The sequence below is a fragment of the Gadus macrocephalus genome, chromosome 2, assembly GCF_031168955.1.
Source record: "Gadus macrocephalus chromosome 2, ASM3116895v1".
Taxonomy (NCBI): Eukaryota; Metazoa; Chordata; class Actinopteri; order Gadiformes; family Gadidae; genus Gadus; species Gadus macrocephalus.
In genome coordinates this window covers 4074412-4096049 of record NC_082383.1, presented here as the reverse complement: position 1 = coordinate 4096049, position 21638 = coordinate 4074412, and the positions used below count along the sequence as shown (strand labels likewise).

Genomic DNA, 21638 nt, shown 5'->3' with positions numbered 1-21638 from the left:
TTTCAAGAGGTTGCAGAGGTTCAACTCGTGATACATCAAGGTATTCAGTGTTTTTTTCTTTTTATTCCATCCCTCATCCTTTATGGATTGGCAGGTTGCGGATTTACCTGGAAAGAGGAATCTATGAGCCACAGCTGTCCAACCACTATCAATGTAAGAAAATAAGCAGCCAGTAAACACGCTGAGGAATAGCTTTTGGACACTTGTTCTGTTTTCAGAAGACGAATGGTCCCCAGCAGGCTCCCAACACTTCAGGGGCCCTTCTGTCATTGGGGGACTCACAACAAGAGAGAGAGAGGGAGAGAGGAAGAGAGAGAGGGAGAGAGGGGGAGAGAGAGAGAGAGAGAGAGAGGGAGAGGGGGGGAGGGAGAGAGAGAGAGAGGGAGAGGGGGGGAGGGAGAGAGAGAGAGAGAGAGAGAGAGAGAGAGAGAGAGAGAGAGAGAGAGAGAGAGAGAGGGAGGGGGAGAGAGAGGGGGAGGGGGAGAGAGAGAGAGAGGGGGAGGGAGAGAGAGAGAGGGAAAGGGAGTGAGAGAGGGAAAGGGAGTGAGAGAGAGAGAGAGAGAGAGAGAGAGCCTGACTACGTCCGTAGTCAGGCCGTCTCCGGGTGAAAGTCGGCTTCTCAACGGCTCAAGGCGATCCTCTGAGTCCACGTGGCATGAAGCCATCTTTAAAGCTGACGGCTCCTTTGATCTCAAGTTTTTTTTCATCTTCTGCCATGATTTGTTTCTGATTAATGTGCAGTTTAAGTCTTTTCTTTCATGTGGATGCACATGCTACCCGTGTGATACACTCTGACACGCGAAGACACGTGTGTGCGAGACACACACACACACACACACACACACACACACACACACACACACACACACACACACACACACACACACACACACACACACACACACACACACAGGATTGATGTCAGAAAGAGAACACCAGTCAGCAATCAGAAGCATACTTCCAAACTGCCTTGTAGCCCTAGTTGCACGATAATACACACTTAACAATCAGACAAACGAGACAAATTCATACTGCCATTGTACACCGGCATTCCGAACGCATCCGCTATGTATCAGTTATAAAAGGTTTTTCATGTTGAATCTCTTCGATTGGGCTGAAAGGAACAGAGAGCAGGAGCCCCATGGCTGCAAAATAAAAGCCTTCTTGTTGTCTAGTTTATAGAAATAATAATACAAATCGAAGTCCCAAACCCCTGAAGGAGACTGAAAAACTAACTTGAAGCTTTGTGTCCTCTATACACCAAGCATAAAACACAGACAGGTCCCAAAATATCCATAACCACGCTCAATGAAATAAAGCAGTAATATGCAGCCAAATATTTACCGATGCCTTAGCAGTCATGATAGACATGTCCTTTGTTGTCTCTTTCAATATTCTTTGTGATCTTTATGATGGGAACGCTATGCTCTGGGGTCAGTGATGAGGCAAGCCGAACTGCAAAGGCAATATAACTGTTGGACGGCTTTACAGAAGTGTGTGTGTGTGTGTGTGTGTGTGTGTGTGTGTGTGTGTGTGTGTGTGTGTGTGTGTGTGTGTGTGTGTGTGTGTGTGTGTGTGTGTGTGTGTGTGTGTGTGTGTGTGTGTGTGTGTGCAAACATACTCTGAATGACCCAAGGGACATGAATTATATAACTTATCCTCAACCATAAGGTTTAAGCATAGTAACATATGTACAAGAATCAAGCTTCAGACAGATCCCAAAAACAACCATCCATTTTCTCTTTATTTCTTTATTATTTCAGTTGAGTGTTGAGACGATACACCCAAACAGCTTTGCTAGACATGGCACACATCGCATACTGATGTTTAAACTGTGTATATACACTTTCTTGCTGAGTGTCAGAGGTGTTCAACTGATACAAACCTGACCGTTCTCGTACTGTCCAAACCCTCTCCCTTAAGGCTAATGCAGAAGGGACACCTCGTTTAAACAACTTGCATGCACGTTGATGTAACACTCACACCTTGACAGGTTAATAGATGGTGACAAATGAAGTGAAACGGCAGAGTCTGCTGCTATTGTTTACATCTGAAATGGCGGGTCTAGATAACGGCGAATGCTCTTGGCCATGTCTTGAAACAGCGATTGTGAACAGATCAGATTGTACGTTTTTATTTCTGGACGTGCATTCGTTATTAATCGTGTATATGAATACACTATACATTGATGCATTAATACACATTGTCTTTAACTTTCATGGTGTTTCATGCTCTTAGCCTACAAGCTGATATTTCGCTATTATGCTTTTCAAAGTCCCAATCAAAGTTCTCTCCTATTTGTTCCCCCTCAGTGTTTCCTTTGGTTTCCCACTGTGTTTTGGGGTGTGTTTCCTGCGTTGAGGCCTTTCCTGATTGGAGGTCAAGGGGTTAAGTTGCTTTTACCCCACATGGGCCCATGAAGCCCTTTGAGGCCATAACCGCGATCAAGGGCAAATAAATGCCACATGTCATGAAATGCACAAGATCACATGTAACGATATGAAGGGAACTGAACTCAGTTTTGTACCCTTGTGTGTGTGTGTGTGTGTGTGTGTGTGTGTGTGTGTGTGTGTGTGTATGTTCTTCAACGGACACTATGTATGTGTAGAAACAATGCTAGTAGCATTAGCTCAGAAGCCACTGCTAGATTTCGGTTACTTTCTTTCCCTTAAAAGGAAGACTTCCCTCTCTTCCAACTGTTCGGCAGTTGTTGCTATTTTTCAATATTGTCGTATTCCACCAATATCTTTGGTGGAAGAAAGAAAGCGTTGATGTTGTTAATTAACATCAAGGACATACCCCAGGGTATCATCAGACTGGCGTAAACACATTTCCATTATGACATCAATTATCAAATCCCTTTCAAATAGGGGCAAAAGAAAGACGCGAAAAAATACTCATGCTCTTCCATGGCGACAAAGAGCGAAGCCCCCCGAAACCATAGCAACGCAAGGAATTCTCCTCAATGGACTCCATGACGAATCAGAACCTTGATGTTGTCCGTTGTTGCGGATTCAGAAGGCTTGGGGGAGGGATCAAGGACACAACTCATTCAGACCTGGAATACTTCTCAAGCTAACTCTAATGAGGAATTTCACCACACAAAAAAATGCTGTCCATTAGGATTCAAATAAAAGCTCTTAGATTGTGTGTGTGTGTGTGTGTGTGTGTGTGTGTGTGTGTGTGTGTGTGTGTGTGTGTGTGTGTGTGTGTGTGTGTGTGTGTGTGTGTGTGTGTGTGTGTGTGTGTGTGTGTGTGTGTGTGTGGGTTTCGCCTGTGAATCAGCTGGGGATGAAGCTTGGGGGGGGGGGGGGGGGGGTTAAGTAGCGAGCTCTGCTAACTGTATCACTCAAGCCTAGCATGATGGTCGTAACACCTCTCGCGCATCAGACATGCATGTAAGGCCTTCAGCGTCTACGACATCTAAAAGCGTAGCCGCTCAACATGGTAAAGTGATATGGTTAAGCACTCACTGATATACCACATCCACATGACGTCTCACATACTGAAACACATTGCTTACAACAGTCGATTCATATAAATGGTGTTTCCCCCAGACATTACCATTTACCACAGGAACACAGCCCACAAGGAGCCCAGAAGTCTGCCACAATCAGTAGCCTCCTGTCACACACACACAAACACACACACATGCAACTCCTCATTATTAATCATTATTATATTCAAGTGAATAGCTATGCATCACAATATGACATCATCCAGAGGAAGGGTTTTTCCACAATATAGTCACACGTACGTGACTCCCCCAGATAGTGCTGACACCCAGGCCAGCCTTTGAGAGCTAAACCCTGGACATGCTGAGTGTAGCCAGCCTGTGTCCTGCTCCTCCAGATTAGGACCAGGATCGACCCCTGTGGCTGAAGGGTGTGGAGGGTGCATCAGACACACAGCAGACCATCCCGCCACTAATCCCCATTGCGGGAGACCCGACGTCCTCCACCTCCACCACCACCACCACCACCACCACCACCACCTCCACCTCCACCACCACCCCCCTACTCCTCTTGAAGTCCAAAACCTGGGATTATGGAGGTGACATTGGTCTAGACTCTAGGCCAATGTCACCTCAGCAATCCGTAATCAACTCTCTAGACTTCAGAGAGTGGGGGGACGACTCACACATGCAAGCCAGCACGTACGGACACACACACACACCCACACACACACAATCTCACACACACACACACACACACACACACACACACACACACACACACACACACACACACACACACACACACACACACACACACACACACACACACACACACACACACACACACACATATATATACAGGCACATGTGCATGCACGCACACACATAAACGCACACATACACCCTTGTTACATTGGAGGATAAACCTGGACAATGTGTTGAATAGGTACCAATGACGGCTACAGCAAAGTACTTATTTTTTCTTAACCCTCATCTTGTTTTATGCCGTAAGGCCAGCATGCTGGTGTCGTTCAGCTGTCACTATCTTATTCATAAGTTCATTATGAAAAAAGTACAGTTAATGTTAGTGTTAACCGTAAAAAAGTATGGATGTAAAAGAAACTCTGAACTTTTTCGTCTCAAAGGTTCTCACGAGGACGGCCTAATTGTGCGCCGGCATTCCTAGCGAGTGTGATTAAGACATTACACAAGCACGCCGCTGGGACTCTGGGAGACAGGCCTGGCCTAATGGAGTCCACACACTGGAACCAGGCTGGCGGGCGACTGCAGTAAACGCTGCTGTGGAGACCACAGGAGGCCCATTAACTACCGAGACCGTTGCCACTCCTGGTGAGAGGTTCCACTCTGGCCCGGGCTCGTCCTGGAAGGAATATCTGGTTACCCAAACATCTCGTCTTCAACCCGGTGATGCCAAGTTGTTCTGAATAACAACACTAACGGCACTGGGGCGGGTCCAATGAGCTACTGTGTTTACATCGTAATGTTGCATCCACTGCGATGAAATAAATGTAATCTGCTGTGGGTATGGGGAGTCTAGAAATGACAAAGTGTGAAGGAAACCGCCTACAGCTCCCCCATTTGAACCTTCATTGGGGGGGGGGATGTGTCTTGAGTGGCCGTATACACTACTGTCCGAGGTTCTTAGTGGACAAAGTCAGAAGCTTAGTGCCCTGTAAGGTCATTAGGGAAATCAGCTGTTTCACACCAAGGGGCTGAAGTCTAAACGGCTTACAGGAAGTAGGAACAACGGAGCTTTATCTCCTGGTGATTCCACCATGGTGATCCATTCTGAGGGGTTTGCTAATCCATGAAGTCATTTAATGGTTTAGTTAATTAGTTGTTTGTTAGCTCACGGATACATGTTGGACATATGTGTGTACAGACAATGATTGCTGCAAGTATTCCAGATGATAAAGTCTTTGTTGACCAGAAAGTCTCGGGGTTAGGACATTGTCTCTCAATATCCGCAAACTAGGTGTCCTTGGGCAAGATGCCCTTAACTCTTCTTGCTCGGTAATTTGCTGCATTGTACAACTGTTTTTGTTCGAGAGAGATTTAGTCCATGGTATTACATTTCAATTGAACTGTATACAGGTCTCAAATTGAATTGTCCCTTAAAAAGGGAAATTGGGCTTATGATAGTGGATACTATGTTGTATTAACGAAATGTTGGGCAGGGCAAACTACTGAAGTGGAACGAGATCATCCGTTATGACAGGCTGCCTTAAATCCAGGCCACTAATGACAAGGATAGGATCACATGGATGAGACAATGGCACTGTAGCCTAGTTAGCATAACAGCTAGAGAGCACTATAGCCAGTCCTCATCATCAAATCCCCATGGTTGTGGTTTGAAAGGAAAAAACAAGGCAACGATTCACCTCTGCACACATTTGTGAGATGTATCATCTGCCTTGGCTTCAAAGTCCCTCTTTTCTGTGTCTTCTTTGAAGTTGCCAGTGTAATAAAGCTCCTACTAAACACTAAGACTAATCCAACAGTAGGATTACAGTTGGATTAGCCATGTCAGCACACATATGTCAGACCCTAGTCCTCCAATTTAATGCTTGCCCTTCCTGCCGGATTTGAATTAGGCTGCTATGGACAATGCAGAATAAGAGATTAACAGACCATAGAGGAAGGCTGTGGTACTTTTAAAAATGTATCCCTGATGCTTCAAAGATACCAGTTCTGACATTCATTGTCAGATCTGGTTCATGATAGCTGCAGGCCTTCCACCAGGCGACTGACCTGTTTGTGGCTTGACCATAAACACAGGCTAGTCATCTTGGATTTCATTTTCTATCGGTGCGTTAACTGAGTATCAGTCCTGAAAAAATGTGACATATCACAAATGTAAAGTGTGACAGAGCTTTACAGGGCTTGCTGCATATTTGATTGGGGAAATCGTCCCCATCAGTCACCATCAGTCATCCCTAGTTAGTAGTGCTACGCTGCAGGGGCTTGAGCAGACGACCCCAGGACTGTAAGACATAATGACATTGGGAGGGAGGGGGACCCTGGTTGGCACCGGTCAGCCCGTTACACTAGCTAGGCCTGAAGTCTGGGGTCAAGTCCAGTGTAAAGTGGTCATGGAGAAGTTGACGTGTAATTTAGGAAACTTTGGCTATCTATTCACGCTAGCATAATTCAGTGACCATGTTCCAGAGGTACAAACATAAGACTAAGGACAAAGTTGAACGGGTCGCCACCCTCCTATTAGCCCCTCTTCACATCAATGCACTTTAGCCCAGCACTGAACCCCACCAGCAGAGCAAATGACTTCCAATTAGGATTCTGGTCTGTAATCTACACGGCAAATTACATATGGCTCTTCTTGTTCTTCTTCTTGTTATTTCTTCATCATCTTGTTCTTCGTCTTTTTCTCCGGACTTGATTAACAAAAGGATCTTTGAAAGCCTTGGCTGGCTCCAGTGTTTAACTTAAGGAGCTCATCTCATAAGCACTACTCTTATTCGTGCCCCCGTTCCACAGAAGTGCTCTTGAAGGACATTATTAGGATGGGACGCTGGAGTTCTCTGGAAACCAGAGGTGTTACACAAGCCCAATCCATCTCACTTTCACATAGCTGACATCCTGGTAGAAAGAACTGGATTTTATTTAGCTTTGTAGAACTAAATGTTACTATAAGTTCAATTGACCAAAGTACTTTGACTAAAATGAACCTGTCAACTGCACCCAGGCACAGACCTCAGAACTACGCTTGCATGTATTTTCTGTTTTATGAAGAGAATGATCTCACATTGCGGGTTTTATTCTCTTTGCTGAGACTGCATTTAGCTGCGATTGCGTTTCCCCCAGGAGAGGGCTTCCATGCGAGAATCGTGGAGTTGCCTGCATGGCACTCGCGTCTGCAAGGTGTCTGTTTTCCAATGCTTCTTCAACCTTCAAACATCTGCCTGCTGCTTACAATAGCCTGAGGCGATATGTGCTTAAGACAACTCCCCAGTCGAGGCCTGGCAATTAGGAAGACCCTCCTCTGTCCCTGTAATTGCTGAGAGAGCGAGAGAGAGAGCTCCTTCCTGTGTGATCATATTGCTTGCCTGTCACTACAGGGACCGTTGCCTCCATTCAGATCCTTGGTAGCACAGATAGACACAGTGCATTGTGGGTAAGGTGTTAAATAGAGGTAAACAAACTGAGCGTGTAGAACACAGGTTGTAATGCCTGGGAGTTGGGTGCTTTTTTGCCTTTCTTTTTTTTTTAAGTTGGCTATGATATTAGAGAGGGGTGTTAATCATACGACAGTTCAGGGGGAAAGTGGACTTAAGAGTGGATTTCAATAAACCGGTTTTGTAACCGAGTGATCACTTCACTTTTTTTATTTTAATCATTGCAGGGGCGGAAGCATCCTTAACAGCAGCGAACATATGTTGGCTTAACAACCTGGGGGCTTTACAGTGAAGGGGTCTGGCCGCTCAGCCTTCAATTCAAGGCTTAGACGGGACAGGATGACGGCCACGTGTAGTACCTCCCACACAAACACGGTGTGGAAACCAGAGCTCACCGCTGCATTGTGGGAGGGGAGCGAGGTGTCACCCAGGGGTTTAAGAGAGAGGGTTGTTGTGTTTTCCATAATCTGTCTTGAAGAGGAGGAGAGAAACCTGATGCCTCCTGTGTGTGTTGGCCTGAGCTCTCCCCAGCCAAACCATTCTTTCCCATTCAATAGCAGCAGAAGCTGTTAGCTGCTTAGGTCGCAAATTACAAGGAGGTACTAATTAGTCTGTAATTTAATATCGTGCTGAATGGACCAAAGATACGATTCTGCTTCTGCCTCGTCCATAGATGATGGGAAGTTCATAATAACTCGTAATGCAGATAAAGTCCCACCTACAGTCCGGAATAAGTGCTGCAATGCATTTTATCATGATCTGACGCACACCAAAGAAGACAAGAGATTCATTTGGAGTTTGGAAATCCAAAAAGAAATTTTATTTCATTTATTCACTTCAGAAAAATGGCTTTTCCTCATATACTTGCTGTAATCGCTTAATTTCCATCTTTGTAAAATCACACATACGGCAAAATAGTGCTTCTATTTACGAATAGGGTTGTAAAACATTGCTGACTTGTATGACTTCACCAAGAACGGGTGACAATTAAATAATTTCCTAAAGGCTGAATAAAACTCAACCGCATATAAACATCTTAGGTAAAAAGGATTTTTGGCCCAGTATAATGTATTTACCTGGCATTATAAAACTATTAAATATTATCTGTATGTCAGAGTGGCGAAGTCACGCCCCTTCCGGTAGAGCCCATGGGACCTCGAAGAATTTGGTTCCAGTCTTTATCTGCCCTGGATTACACATATGTTGTTTGTGGATTTCAATGATAATTTTTCATGCATAGAAAAGATGATATACGTAACAACCCGCACTTAGAACTCTGGTACAGACATGGCGATCTCTCTGCTCCACTTCACCGCTTTTTTCCAAGGGGAGGATAAAAGCATCGAAAGAGATGGAAACCATTATAACTCGGGGCATGTGGAGAGTTTCAGTTATGCCGATTGGGAGATTGTCGGTCTTGTCCACGCCAGTCACAGGGAGCATGACGTCACATTCGAGACGTAGTCTTTCTCATTGTGTTTTCTCTAAAGCCTTTAACTGAACAATAAACGGTCAAACTCTTGACATGAAAAAATTATAATTGAAATCCACAAACAACACATGTGTAATCCGGGGCATATAAAGACAGGAACCAGAAAATACTTACTTTCTCTCGATTGAAACCCTTTCATATTTTTTGATCTCATAGGTCCCATGGGCTCTCCCGGAAGGGGCGTAACTTCCCCACTCGATTGCTGTAGAGAGTTCAATTAAACAGAGACATCTGAACCAATGCATCGAGTAGGGCCCCTGCATTCACACGATCTCAAGGGTAATTCAAGGAAACACAACTCAGCTCTCCATAGTTCATAACGGATCTCTGCTTGTGTGTACCATTACATGAACATGGACCATTCCCCAACACAGCCTCCTTGAACAGTACAGGCCTTACCAAGGCTTTAGTAGCAGCATTTCTTTGAAAAGTGAATCACAGAGGCTTCACCAGGGGCCAATCAGTAAACAGCGGCCCCAGGAGATCAAGTAAATAAAGAAAAATCCAGACAAAACCATCGAAAACGAAGGACAGGCTGTTCAGGGGTATTGCGATCCACGTAGCTTTCCCTCATCCGCGGATTGTCGAATGGCTCCCCATAAAGGGAAACCGCCGTGGTATCTATCCGTGTGTTTCGTGGTCGGCATGAGGCCTTTCGTTGCTGCGCTGCCCACGATGGAGGCAGCCCGGTGTAATCGCTCAGGTCTAATTGACATGATGAGGAGCTATTACTGTATTGATCCAATGGATCAGCTGGGACTCCCTATCGACCCCCCCCCTCCCTCCTACCCCCACCCCACTAAGTGGACACATAGAGCTTTGGGGAGGGAGAGGTCAGGCAAATGTTAAGAGGATATTAACCGGATGCTTGCAAAGTTGGATTTAGTTTAGATCTCGGGGAAATGAAAGAAAGTAGCGTTTGGGAGGAAGGGAGATCTGTAAGATAGAACGTCCTAAATGTTCTGTACCGATTACAGATTCTGCTTACAATACCCGTAACAGATTGCTGTGCTTTTAAGAAAAACGTGTTTCTCAATTGTATGCTACGTCCTGCAAAGACTAACACGAACGTAAGGTAATTACAGATAAAAGAAAACTGGATGCGATTGCACGAGGACTGAAACTGGAATGTGTTAATCGTGTGGATTGTTATCGAACACAGGTAGGCATCTCAGTGAGTTAACATCATAGAAATAAATTATCATAAAATAGACTTTTGTACTTTTTACACATTACACTAAATACTGTACATAGAATGTCTCAACAATATCTCACCCAAAAAGGTTAAAATTAGAAACAAACAGGGGGAGGAGCCACAATACGTATTTCTATAATCACACACTTCATTAAGTCGCACACACGCTCACGCTATTGTGTGTGTGGTGTGTGTGCGTATGAAATCCTAATCCCATCCAAAGTCATGGCCGGTCATTTGGTAAAACTTGTTGTTGTACGGCCGGTAAAACTCCCGCAGCCGCTGCACCACGTGGCCGGCGACGGTGGGGTGTGTCCGGCCCTTGGTCTTGCCCAGGCAGTGGGGCTTGCTGTTGCCCTCGGGCCTCTTGAGGCAGGGGAAGCCCTTGGCCGCGTTGAAGTGGAAGTGGCGGTCGTCGACCACCCGCCTCAGCCCCAGGAAGTCCTGGACGCGCGCCATCTCCCCGGACGGGTCGCTGATGAGCCGCTCGCCGCTCACAAACAGCAGCTGCCCCGCGGGGAAGTACCGCAGCCAGTGTTCCAGGTGCTTGGCGTACACGCCGATCTGGACGGCGCTCCAGGTGGCGTCGACCACCGCGGGGCCGGCGCCCGCCGTGGCGTTCCTGAACGCCAGGCTCTCGAAGGAGGGGATGTCGGGCTTCTTGGAGCGCGTCTGCGTGTAGTCGGAGATGGCGCGCGTGACGGGGTCCCGGACCACCACGATCAGCTTGGTGTGCTTGGACATGGTGTAGATGCGCGACGGCACCTCCTTGGTCACGAAGTAGCTGGGGGTCTTCTCCATGGTCAGCTGGCCCTCCAGGGTCTTGGGCATCAGGTCCCTGTGGAGGGGGGGGGGACATGAAGACGTTATGTCAGGGTGTCAACTGTGGAGCCATATTTTATCGCTACAAAATGATGGGGATCTTTCTGAAAAGACGGTTCACCGGTTTAATATCCTGTTGTTGTGAACATTTTTAATGCACGATATGACGCATTAAGAAAGACAACAAAGAGAGTACAGCGCAAAATGACAAGGAACAAGAACACTCTTTAATCCTGACATTCCTGCCAAGGCTGTGTTTCCGGATGAGGATGGCTCTGCCCGGCCATAATATAGCTTGTTAACTGCAGCTCGGACGGGATAATGGCTAGAGAGCCCAGGGGGATTAGGAGTAAGGCAAACACACTGGAACATTTGAGCCTGGTTAACTGTCTTACTGGCTTGGATGCTTGCCGAGAGAGAGAGGGATAGAGAGAGGGATAGAGAGAGGGAGAAGGATAGAGAGAGGGAGATGGCTCGTACTAAGCGACAGGAAAGCAGTGAATGCACAAGGGGATCCGAGGAGGAAAATTACGCTGTTGGTATAGGCTTGCATGAATGCATGAAGGAATAAATAATTGAAAAATCGATTGTATTTGTTTTGCTGCTATGGCGACATGCACACAATATACAAAGCTTACCAAGACCTTCACGTTGTCTTGACATGTCTTTGTACTTGTATGAATAGCTTAGTACATGACGTAGATATGTATAATAGAACAACAGACGTTTCGTGTATTTCACGATTACGACAAGGCTGAGTACAAAAAATATACATTTTTAATGGGCAATGATTAATAGTTAATCTCACTCTCACTACTTCATACGCAGAACATCTCACATCTTCGGTTTAGAGCAAGAAGAACACGAGTGAGGACCATCAATGAGAAACAGCTTCTTCTTCTTCTTCTGTGCTTCTTAAGAGGAGCGAGGGTCCCCCCCCCCCCCACGCCTCATTACTGCCTCAACAAGCAGGCGAAGCTCCCTCTCCCGCTTCCTCGTTCACTTTCATCACCTGACCAAACGTACCTCCTATCTTAAGCAGGCCCTCTCTGAGGACTGCGCCGGCTAAACACATTCACTCTCTCCTCCACTCTCCCTCTCCCTGGAGAATGAGCCGCCGGAAAAAAAAACCCAAAGCCAATCAAGGTAATTGGCACGAGAGAGAGAGGGGGGGAGAGAGAGAGAGGGGGAGAGATAAACAACTATATCAGCATCCCCCCCCCCCCCCCCACTACCGTATCTCTCGGCAGCAGCGCCGGCGGCGTCTCGTCTCAAGACTCCCCAGAGACACAACAACTTACTACCTATAAAAACTTTCCACCAACACAAGCGCAGGCGTGCCTTGTACCTCCCAGAGGCGGGAGAGAGAGAGAGAGAGAGAGAGAGAGAGAGAGAGAGAGAGAGAGAGAGAGAGAGAGAGAGAGAGAGAGAGAGAGAGAGAGAGAGAGAGAGAGAGAGAGAGAGAGAGAGAGAGAGAGAGAGAGAGAGAGAGAGAGAGAGAGAGAGAGAGAGAGAGAGAGATCTCTCTCTTTGGGAGATCTGCCCTGCGGTGGGCAGATGTAGGAGAGCCCCCTGTTATTATTTCCCGATTTGTTCTGCTCAATAAACAATGTGGGCCAGAACCAATAGGGTTTCAGCGTATCTTTATCCATCAATCAGCTGTCAGGAGACGCAGACAGCACAAAGTCAGCAGCACAGCCAGAGAGCGGCTCTTCGGACCACATCACTTCATTCAGCTGCAAATGGCGTTTTCTTTATGTCATCGCTTTAATTAAAAACAATTCCAGGAGCCCCCGAAACATGCCGTACGGGTCGATATTTAATTGCGTCACTGAAGACATGGCGTGTATCTTAATTTGAGTGATCTCATCATCTTTCATCCATCCCACATGACACAATCGACGTGATGATGACAGCAAAAGGGAGAATAGACATCCTTCCACCGCGCCCTCCCAGGGGAGCAGTGCTGCACCGAAGATAGAGAGACCCCCACAGAACGGGGGCAGGGACGAGGACAAGAAGAGGGTGCAAGAAGGGAAGATGGAGAGAGAGAGAGAGGGGGCGAGACAGAGAGGTGCTGACGGGGAGAAGCCGAGAAAGTGAAAGACAGAGAAGTGCGGACAGAGAGAGGTAGAGAGAGCGAGGAACACTTGGATAATAGGGCGGCTGGTAAAAGTTGAGGGATCATTAACGTGACTTAGCGACAATCAACTAGATTCCGACGTCACTTGAGACGCCCCGTCTGTGCTTTACTGCAGAAGAAGAAGATAAAGCATGCCATAATGCAACAGGAGCCGAAGGGGGAGGCGGCAGGGTGAAGTGAAGCCCTTTGCTCTTGTTTACATACGCCACTATCAGACAGCAGGTTCAAAGGTAGGGAATTTACAACCCGTCTGCTGTTTGCCACAGATCTGTGATTGGTCGTTAAGCGATGGACTCACTGATTAGTCAACTGGGGAGGCGGGAAGAAACACTGCGGTGAGAGCACCTCTTTGCATCCTGCAGAATTATGCTTGCCTGAAGATAATTCCGTTCATCATACCACCCCCTCCCTCGGGTATGGTTAAAAACTCTGAGAGACATGTGTACTGCTCAGGGTAAGTCTCTCCCTCCCTCTCCTCTATCAGAGGAGAGGCCTGGTGAGGAGGTGCTACTGTGGGAGTGGATCTGTCTCCTCTCCAGAGCCAGCGAGAGGATGAGGAGGAGGTGGTGTTGGTATGCAGCCACTCAGAAATAATCTCACCAAGTTACTGTGAGACAAATCCCAGACACAAATTAAACTGTGTGTGTGGGGTGGGGTGGGTGAGGGGGGGGGGCATTTATCATGTACTGAAGAAAGTCTGCATGGGTGTTCAATGTCATAACCCCCCCCCCCCTCACCCAAGCTCTTCTCACTGGAATGCCGATTATTCCAGCAAGCATTTGTCCTCGGTAAACAGCAACGGTGGAGCCCAGCGAGAGCTCGGTTCTTCTGTTCAGCACGATTATGAGTGTATTGACGCATACAACCAAAGTGAGCTGGTGAGGTCGGTGCACAAAAGACGCAACATGATGCATAGCTAAATATTGACCAGATATCGAACAAGCAGCAAATATGAGGGAACAATATTTACACACTGAGTTATTAAGAGACGCTGCGTCTGCTCCTGCTGGCCGAGATGCCTCAGTCTGTAGAGGCACCGCTCAAGGCCACCTGGCTGGGACGCAGGAGACAGACCGGGGGAGGGGGAGGAGGAGGGGAGGGGAGGGGAGGGTGGAGGAGGAGGAGGGGAGGGGAGGGTGGGGGAGGAGGAGGGGAGGGTGGAGGAGGAGGAGGGGGGGAGGGGAGGGTGGAGGAGGAGAAGAAGGAGGCTGAGGAGGAGAAGGAGGAGGAGGAGGAGGGTTTGGAGGAGGAGGAGGAGGAGGAGGGGGAGAAGGAGGAGGAGGAGGGGTGGAGGAGTAGAGGGAGGAGGAGGAGGAGGGGAGGGTGGAGGAGGAGGGGTGGAGGAGTAGAGGGAGGAGGAGGAGGAGGGGAGGGGGGAGGAGTAGAGGGGGGGGAAGAGGGGGGAGGAGGAGGAGAAGGGGGTGGAGGAGAAGGAGGAGGAGGGATGGAGGAGTAGAAGGGGCAGAAGGAGGAGGGGGTGGAGGAGGAGGGGGGGAGGAGGAGGGGTAGGAGTCCCACTGCAGTGCATGAGCCATGCTGGCTCGCCTCCCACAACTGTCAGCCGTGCATTTACACGTAGCAATCTGTGCTGTCAGTTATAAGATAGGCCTGGACTTATTCTTTCTTTTTTTTATCAAGGAGCCGGTAATAGCAAATGGCTGTTTTAACGGTTCTGATTACACCAAACGCATTTCGTTGGGTGTAAGTATTGGTCTTATCAAGTCTCCAACTGACTATGTGTGAATACTATTACACATTATGCATGTTTCTTATTTGAGGAGGTGCGACCGCTTGTATAGTCAGTCCTCCTCCCCAGGGGGATGTTGGAGTGTCTGCTGAGAGCCGTGAAAACAAGCCGCACTTCAAAGAGACAGAAATCGGAGAGATGTTTGAGGCGGATGGGAGCGTTTTCAAAAGAAACCACGATGCTGTCGAGAGAATACCGAAGGCATCGGGCGAGTCAACAAGTTCAGGGGGGGGACGCAACAGATTATGGAACAACATCAGCACTCCTGCGTGTGTCGTTTCCATGTATCCAGTGTTTCCAGTGTCGTGGAATAAGTGCATTGGTTTTTGTAAACAGCCTGCAGCTGACGGCCGGGGAGTTAAGGCCACTAAATCCTCAACGTAACAGAGGATGGAAAACTATTACCGAAATCCCTCCAGTATTAATGGCAGCCTCAATCTAATGTTAGAACAATGAGGAGTTGAACTTAAGACCGTTTGAAGCCTTACGCGAACTGCTCTTGGCTGTACTGCTCATACGGTCTGTTTTTAAGGGTTAGGGTCGGTTTCTTTTATGTCTCTACTCGAGCCATTTAAATGCTCGCTGCTGGTATTAAGCCAACTGCGTACTGGCACGTTAGCCTAACATGAGAATGGGCTAAGGAGCTATCTTACTACAAAAAAAATGCATCGGATCCCTCTGTTTCCTCATTTTTTTTGGGATGAGTAAGCAAAACCAAAAAAAGCCACTGGTGCACTTCTGCGGACCTACTCTTGGGAAATGCAGCTTAGTTTAGAAAGTCAAGCGATTGTAAAGTCAACTTCCAGGGCTCAAAAACTCGAGCCTTTGAGAGTCTGAGTCCTTCCCTTGGCCGAGTCCCATTCAATGCTCTGTCGAGGCGGACTCCAGCTGTGCCTCGCCAAAGACTACTTTCACCCTTCTGTGCACATTTGCATACAAAGTGAAGGCAGAGAAAACATGTTTCACACTAATTGTCTGCTCCTTTATCATCCGGGTTGATGCAGCCCTCAGGGGTTCCCTGGCAGCCCCCCTGGCTCTCAGCACCGGACCATAATACTGTTGCGCTTTCTAAAGACTCGCCTTTAAATTTACTGCCCTCTGTCCGCCGCTGGCTCGCAGTAATCCACCACGAGTGCTCGTGCTTTAACGCGGGCCCGTTCTCGCTGACGTCTTAATTGAGTTATGCGAAGAAAAACACCCATTGTGTGTTGTCTTTTAATTTATTTCTCAACACATTCAAGGATGCAAAAAACAAACGCTAGCAAATCAGACGTGTCTACCGGAGGGACAAAGCAGGTGGAACGGTAAAATTGTCAAGTAAGATAAAGTGGTGGTGCCGGGAGACTTGAGCACGAGGTAGGTGTAGTGGGGAGGAGGGGCCGAGGGAGGGGAGAGGTTCCCACAGCTTTGGGAGTTGCCTTCCGTGCGCTCTGCATGAGTACGTGTGGACGTCTCTTATTTTTTTTTCTCGCCTGCGAGTCAAAGGCGTACTATTTCACGGCCGGCCTCCCTGCTGTGGGGAGCCTCTCTCTCTCTCTCTCTCTCTCTCTCTCTCTCTCTCTCTCTCTCTCTCTCTCTCTCTCTCTCTCTCTCTCTCTCTCATGTTGTGAGTCCCCCAATGGCAGAAGGGCCCCTGAAGTGGCCCTCTTTCCTGTGAGCCTGAACAGTGTTTATCTTCACAACTCTTTCTTGGTTTTTTTTATCACACCCGTTGATAAGCCCACGCTGAGGTCTGCTTCCACTGCTGCTCTTGTGCCTCTTGGCTAGCTACTGTTCGTTTCAGGGGCCGTAGAGTCAATGAGACCCACTCCTGGTGCTTGTAGCTTATCACGTATCATGCTTATCACTCTCTCAACCTCTTGCACTGCAGGGGATGATAATGGGCTGAAAGTTTCCCATAAATAAATTGTTTTGTACAGGTACAACGTCATAAACGGATTAATAACACTGAGAGCTCTAAACTGTGACGTAATTGTCTGTGAAAAACAAAACAACACCATAAAACTAAAACAAAACAGAAACAAACACTTGACCAGGGGCCATTTTAAAGTGACAGTGTGCTTCTTCTACAATGCAATTCCTTTATGGCTGATAGCCTGATCGTTTTATGCCGGCATGAAGTCCCAAGGCTGTGTTTATGAACTAACCACCATGGTCAGTAAAGGAGCTCCAGGCTTAGCTTCCAATCGCAGTGCTCTAGCTTAGCTGCAGGGTCACTGTCTCTGGAGGAGTGGCTCTCAGGCTAGGCCTCTAGCAAGCTATGTTCTTTTAATTAGCCAGGTCAACAACCCAGTGAAAGTAGCCGTCACTTCACAAAACTCCAGATTAAATGTTTATTTCCCACCTCAACTTCATTAATGGGGCTGTCAGACACCTGACGCACAAACGCATGTTTAACCTGTTGTCTTTCCACTGGCGGCAAAAAGGCTCATGCTGTTTGAATCGGTACAGATGAAACAGCATACGTTATTGTTTCTTTCAATGACTTTGGTCAGCAACGTGTGTGTGTGTGTGTGTGCGGGCAAAAGTCTGTTTACTTTTCGGGGGGATTTCTCGGAACTTGGTGACACACAAACCGATAGACTAGTTTCATTATCTTCTTCTTTCTAAGTCAGTAGATTTGAACAAAAGAGACCTTTCCTTCTCAGAGTTCATGCAAAATGTTGGAGGCTAAACCTTCCTGGAAATTCTTGGAGGAACTTAAGCGAGAAGTCTTTGAGCAATGCTTCACTTACTCTATTGTGGCTTCATGGAGAAGATTCGGAAACTCAGTTTCTAAATCCTTTGACATCCCCGACTGACTTTGTCATCATTGTTGTGGTGAGGAGGGCTGGCAACACTTCAAACATTTGTATTTAATTATTGTACTGTGTTTATGAAAGAAGTTAATGTGCCTCCTAAGTACAATTGTTTATATCCCCCATGCAAACAAATTCCAGGAACTTCCTGTTCAAAATAAATAAATCAATAACTTCCTAGACTAGGAGTGTGTTGTTCTTAAACTATTAAATAAAACTCCAGGTCAAAGGAACAGGTTGCGTAACTCTGTAAATACAACTGGTGACGGCCTCAGAGTTCAGGACATTGGGACATGATATCAGGAAATTACTATTAGGACTGATGTGACATTCAGAGGCATATTACTGATGTCTGTTGAACGAACCCCATCGCAGAGAGTCGGTTCGGACTCTGAAAGCAACATCCAATCAAATCAATATGGACCTCTCTGTCTTCTTTTGCCAAGATTTAAGATTTTCTACCGTATGTAGAATTCCAAGTACGGATGTATAACAATTCAAAGTATTCCGAGCTTAGTTCATGGAACTACAATTATAAAGAGCTGAGATGCTGGCATGAGATGGGAATTCTACTATAATTTAAGGGTGATTTGCTGTATCTCATTTAAAGGGTTGATCAAGGGCGCAATAAAGTTGGACTAACGCGCACAGAGTATTTATATGGTGTTTACTCTCACAAGACCCCGAATACAATTAAGGTTAACAACGCCAGAGGTTTAAAGGGCATGCGTTTTAGAATGCGTTTTATGGGATGTTGGTATCACCTGATGTGGGAAACCAATCCCTAAAGCTTTCCTTATCCCATCCCATTTATTATTATTATTATCCTCTGTTGAATCCTTTATCTCCACAAATGACCATGTTCAGTTATCATTTGGTCCATAATATGGTGATGCATCTAGGCTATGTGTGTTTTATTATGATTGCACCAATATATTTATTTTATATAAAATGTGATAAAGCTAAAACATAGGCTACCTCAAGTATCTCATCTGTATTTAAGAATAAGGAGCAGTAGGCACTATGCCTATATGACTAACTAACATTTTTGATCACCAAATAAAGGATTAATGATTTATATTTTTTACTTTACTAATATTGTGCATAGATGAGGGTTTGGTTCTAACAAAAAAAAAAGCACAGTCGAAGGGTTGTCTAGATGCTTGCCAATTTGAACCAATATAAACGAAACCGGTTGACAGAGAACCGAATAGAAATCTACAAATCACACACAAATCACGCTCGCGGAGACGGGCTGTGTTATTCACCTGTACCACTCCAGCCCTTTGTCGTAGTTGCGGTCAAAGAAGTGAGGCTCCGCGCCCACCGCTCTGATGTCCGGGTGGACGCGCAGGAACTCCAGCAGAGCGCGCGTTCCTCCCTTCTTCACCCCGATGATAATCGCCCCGGGCAACTTCTTAGTTTCCGACTCATTGAAGAAACCCGACATGGCATTATCGCCCTGCGACGCCTTCGCCTCGCCTCTCGTCTCATCCCAGTCGTCTCCTCGGCTGTCCAACTCGTTCTCGTTGTTCAGCAGGTCCCTGGAAGCCCCCAGAGAGCTGTCTAGCTGATTGTCAAATTCGCCATCGCCTTCGCTCACCTCCGAGCGTGTGGTGCTGGCGGACAACGACGGAGTTGGGATAGTTGTGCAGTAACCAACACAGCAGTAGATCATGTACACCCAGAGTGACAGCATGATGCACATCACAAAGAGTTTGTTTTTCACGTTGGATGATGATGGCACAACATGTAGATGGTGTAGAATCGGACTATATTCCATAGGGCTTACGGAAATAAAAAGCCATATTCCGTTTGGGCATCTTGGCAAAGTTCCTCTAGTCCTCTTCCATGGCGAAACAAATCTAGGATACACGCGAATTTGCAGTTGTCCACGTTGAGAAGGATGTGTTTTTCTTTTTTCGGACGACACCTTTTAAGTGAGTCAGCTGTGCGTCAAGGTCCACGCTCGTCCCCCATCACTTGTTCGGGCAGGGTGTGAGCGCTCATCTGCGCCGTGCTTACAAACCAGGGGGGCGGGAGACTGACGGAGGAGAGGACCAATGGCACAGCCCCAGAGCGCAGCTTGATAAGCGCACGCAACGTGCGCTTTTCAGGCTTCTCTCTGGGGCTGAGCTGCCTATGATATATATTTTTAAAGCATTAACGCCGGGAACAGTAACCGTAAACAAATGGTTTAAAACTTTACCATAGAATGCCATTGTATTGTTAAAATAGTTTTCGTGTCAAAGACAATGTGTTAAGATTAAATTATTTCAGCCCTACAAACCCCCGTTCTGTGTGGTCTGGTTACAAAACAGCATATCCTGTTTGGAAGTAACAAAGTAACAAATACTTTACTTTAGTCCAGTTTTCAGATATCTGCAGCCTACTTGAGTATTTATTTTTTCTGACAACTTCATTCTTTTACTCCTTACATTTTAACACTGTGCTTCCTACATTTTCCAAACACAGATTGGTGATTTACTTTTAATGTATGTGAGGGGAATCATCAATCTTTTTAACATGTTGCATCATTACGCGCCTTCCCAACATCAAGTCCATTTTCAACATAGATGGACTTGACAATAACACATGGAAAATATGACCCCTTGAAGCATCCCTCGGAGCATATCACACAGTCCACCGCGGAGAAATGGCGTCCATGGGACAACTAGTATTGCAGTAGGTGAGGATGGATGAAAGGGAACCAGCAAACACTGCATACGGAGCAGATTCAGAGCATGAAACCTTCCCCGTGTATGACCTTATTTAAGAGAAATGTTTGAAGTTTTCGGTAAGAACGATAGAACTTGGCGAATGCCGTTGTGTTTTTGTGCCAACCTAAAAATATTTTTTTGGTCCTCCTGTAGAGATGAGGAGATTTCTGACAAAATAGTTGAAGACTTATTTAGACCTGACTTGTGTTCTCGCTTTGATCATAATGTTTCGAATTCTGTTGCTGACATTGAAAAATGATTTGAACATTCGAGCAGTTACATTAAATATATTGTTATTTTAAGTATATTGTTTATTCTATTTGAAGTTAGAATGGTTTAACTTTAACAGTCTTCACATTATATTTAATTGTATGACGTGAGGCTCAGTGAGCTTTGCGCAGAAACAGCAGGTAGAAATGTCAGAAGGCTACTTTTCACTTTTATGCAATTTTACTTGAGTACTTCTTAAACTGTACTCAATCAATACTAAACTGTACTTCATCAATAATTTCACTCGAAAACCCACGGTAGTCTGATTGCTGGAAAACCGCAGCCAATCAGATCATGGCAATCCTGAGCCAATTAGATAGCTGGGAACCCTTGCCAAATTCGATCACTGTAACCCCTAGCCAATCAGATCCTTGGAAATCAGAAAACCTTTTTAATGTGTATTTTTTTTAATAGGCCTATATATTTTTGGGGGGAAGTTAGAAATGGTTTTACTTAAGATTCTTCAAATTATATTATTATGGCGTGAGGTTTAGTTAGCTTTGTACAGAAACAGCCGGTAGAAATGTCAGAGGGCTACTTTTTACTTTTATACTTTGAGTACAATTCAGAGCCTGTACTTTCCAACTTTTGTTTAAGGAAAGGAGTTGAGGTCTTTTTTTACACAATTATCTGTACTTTTGCTGGAGTTCAGAGTAAGTGTACTTTTTCCAACACTCTTGTAGACTCACTTGTTGTTATTTTTTCCCAACATCTTAGAGTAGCCTATAAAAAACGACTCAATGTGAAACAAACCTCATAGTGGTATATCCTGTTATTTTGAATGGAAAATGCTTAGTCAACATTTATTAATGTCAAAGGAAGTGTGTCTCTGACCTGCGT

General features: G+C 46.1%; 1 protein-coding gene across 1 annotated transcript; it reads right to left on the bottom strand.

Moving 5' to 3' along the window:
- Positions 1-8401: 8401 nt before the first annotated feature.
- Positions 8402-19820, bottom strand: hs3st3b1a (heparan sulfate (glucosamine) 3-O-sulfotransferase 3B1a). Its single transcript, XM_060076531.1, has 2 exons — positions 19077-19820; positions 8402-11136 (listed from the first exon to the last, which is right to left on the bottom strand). The coding sequence occupies exons 1-2, from the start codon at positions 19589-19591 to the stop codon at positions 10506-10508; spliced, it is 1146 nt and encodes a 381-aa protein (XP_059932514.1). The 5' UTR covers positions 19592-19820; the 3' UTR covers positions 8402-10505.
- Between the last annotated feature and the right edge of the window lie 1818 nt (positions 19821-21638).

What these genes read in the sequence shown, in the direction of transcription:
- hs3st3b1a (XM_060076531.1), bottom strand. Translation starts at nt 19,591, where the DNA reads ATGGAATATAGTCCGATTCTACACCATCTACATGTTGTGCCATCATCA. An exon ending in AAAGGGCTGGAGTGGTACAG is followed by an intron (nt 11,137 to 19,076) that starts GTGAATAACACA and finishes CCCCCTCCACAG; the next exon opens with GGACCTGATGCCCAAGACCC.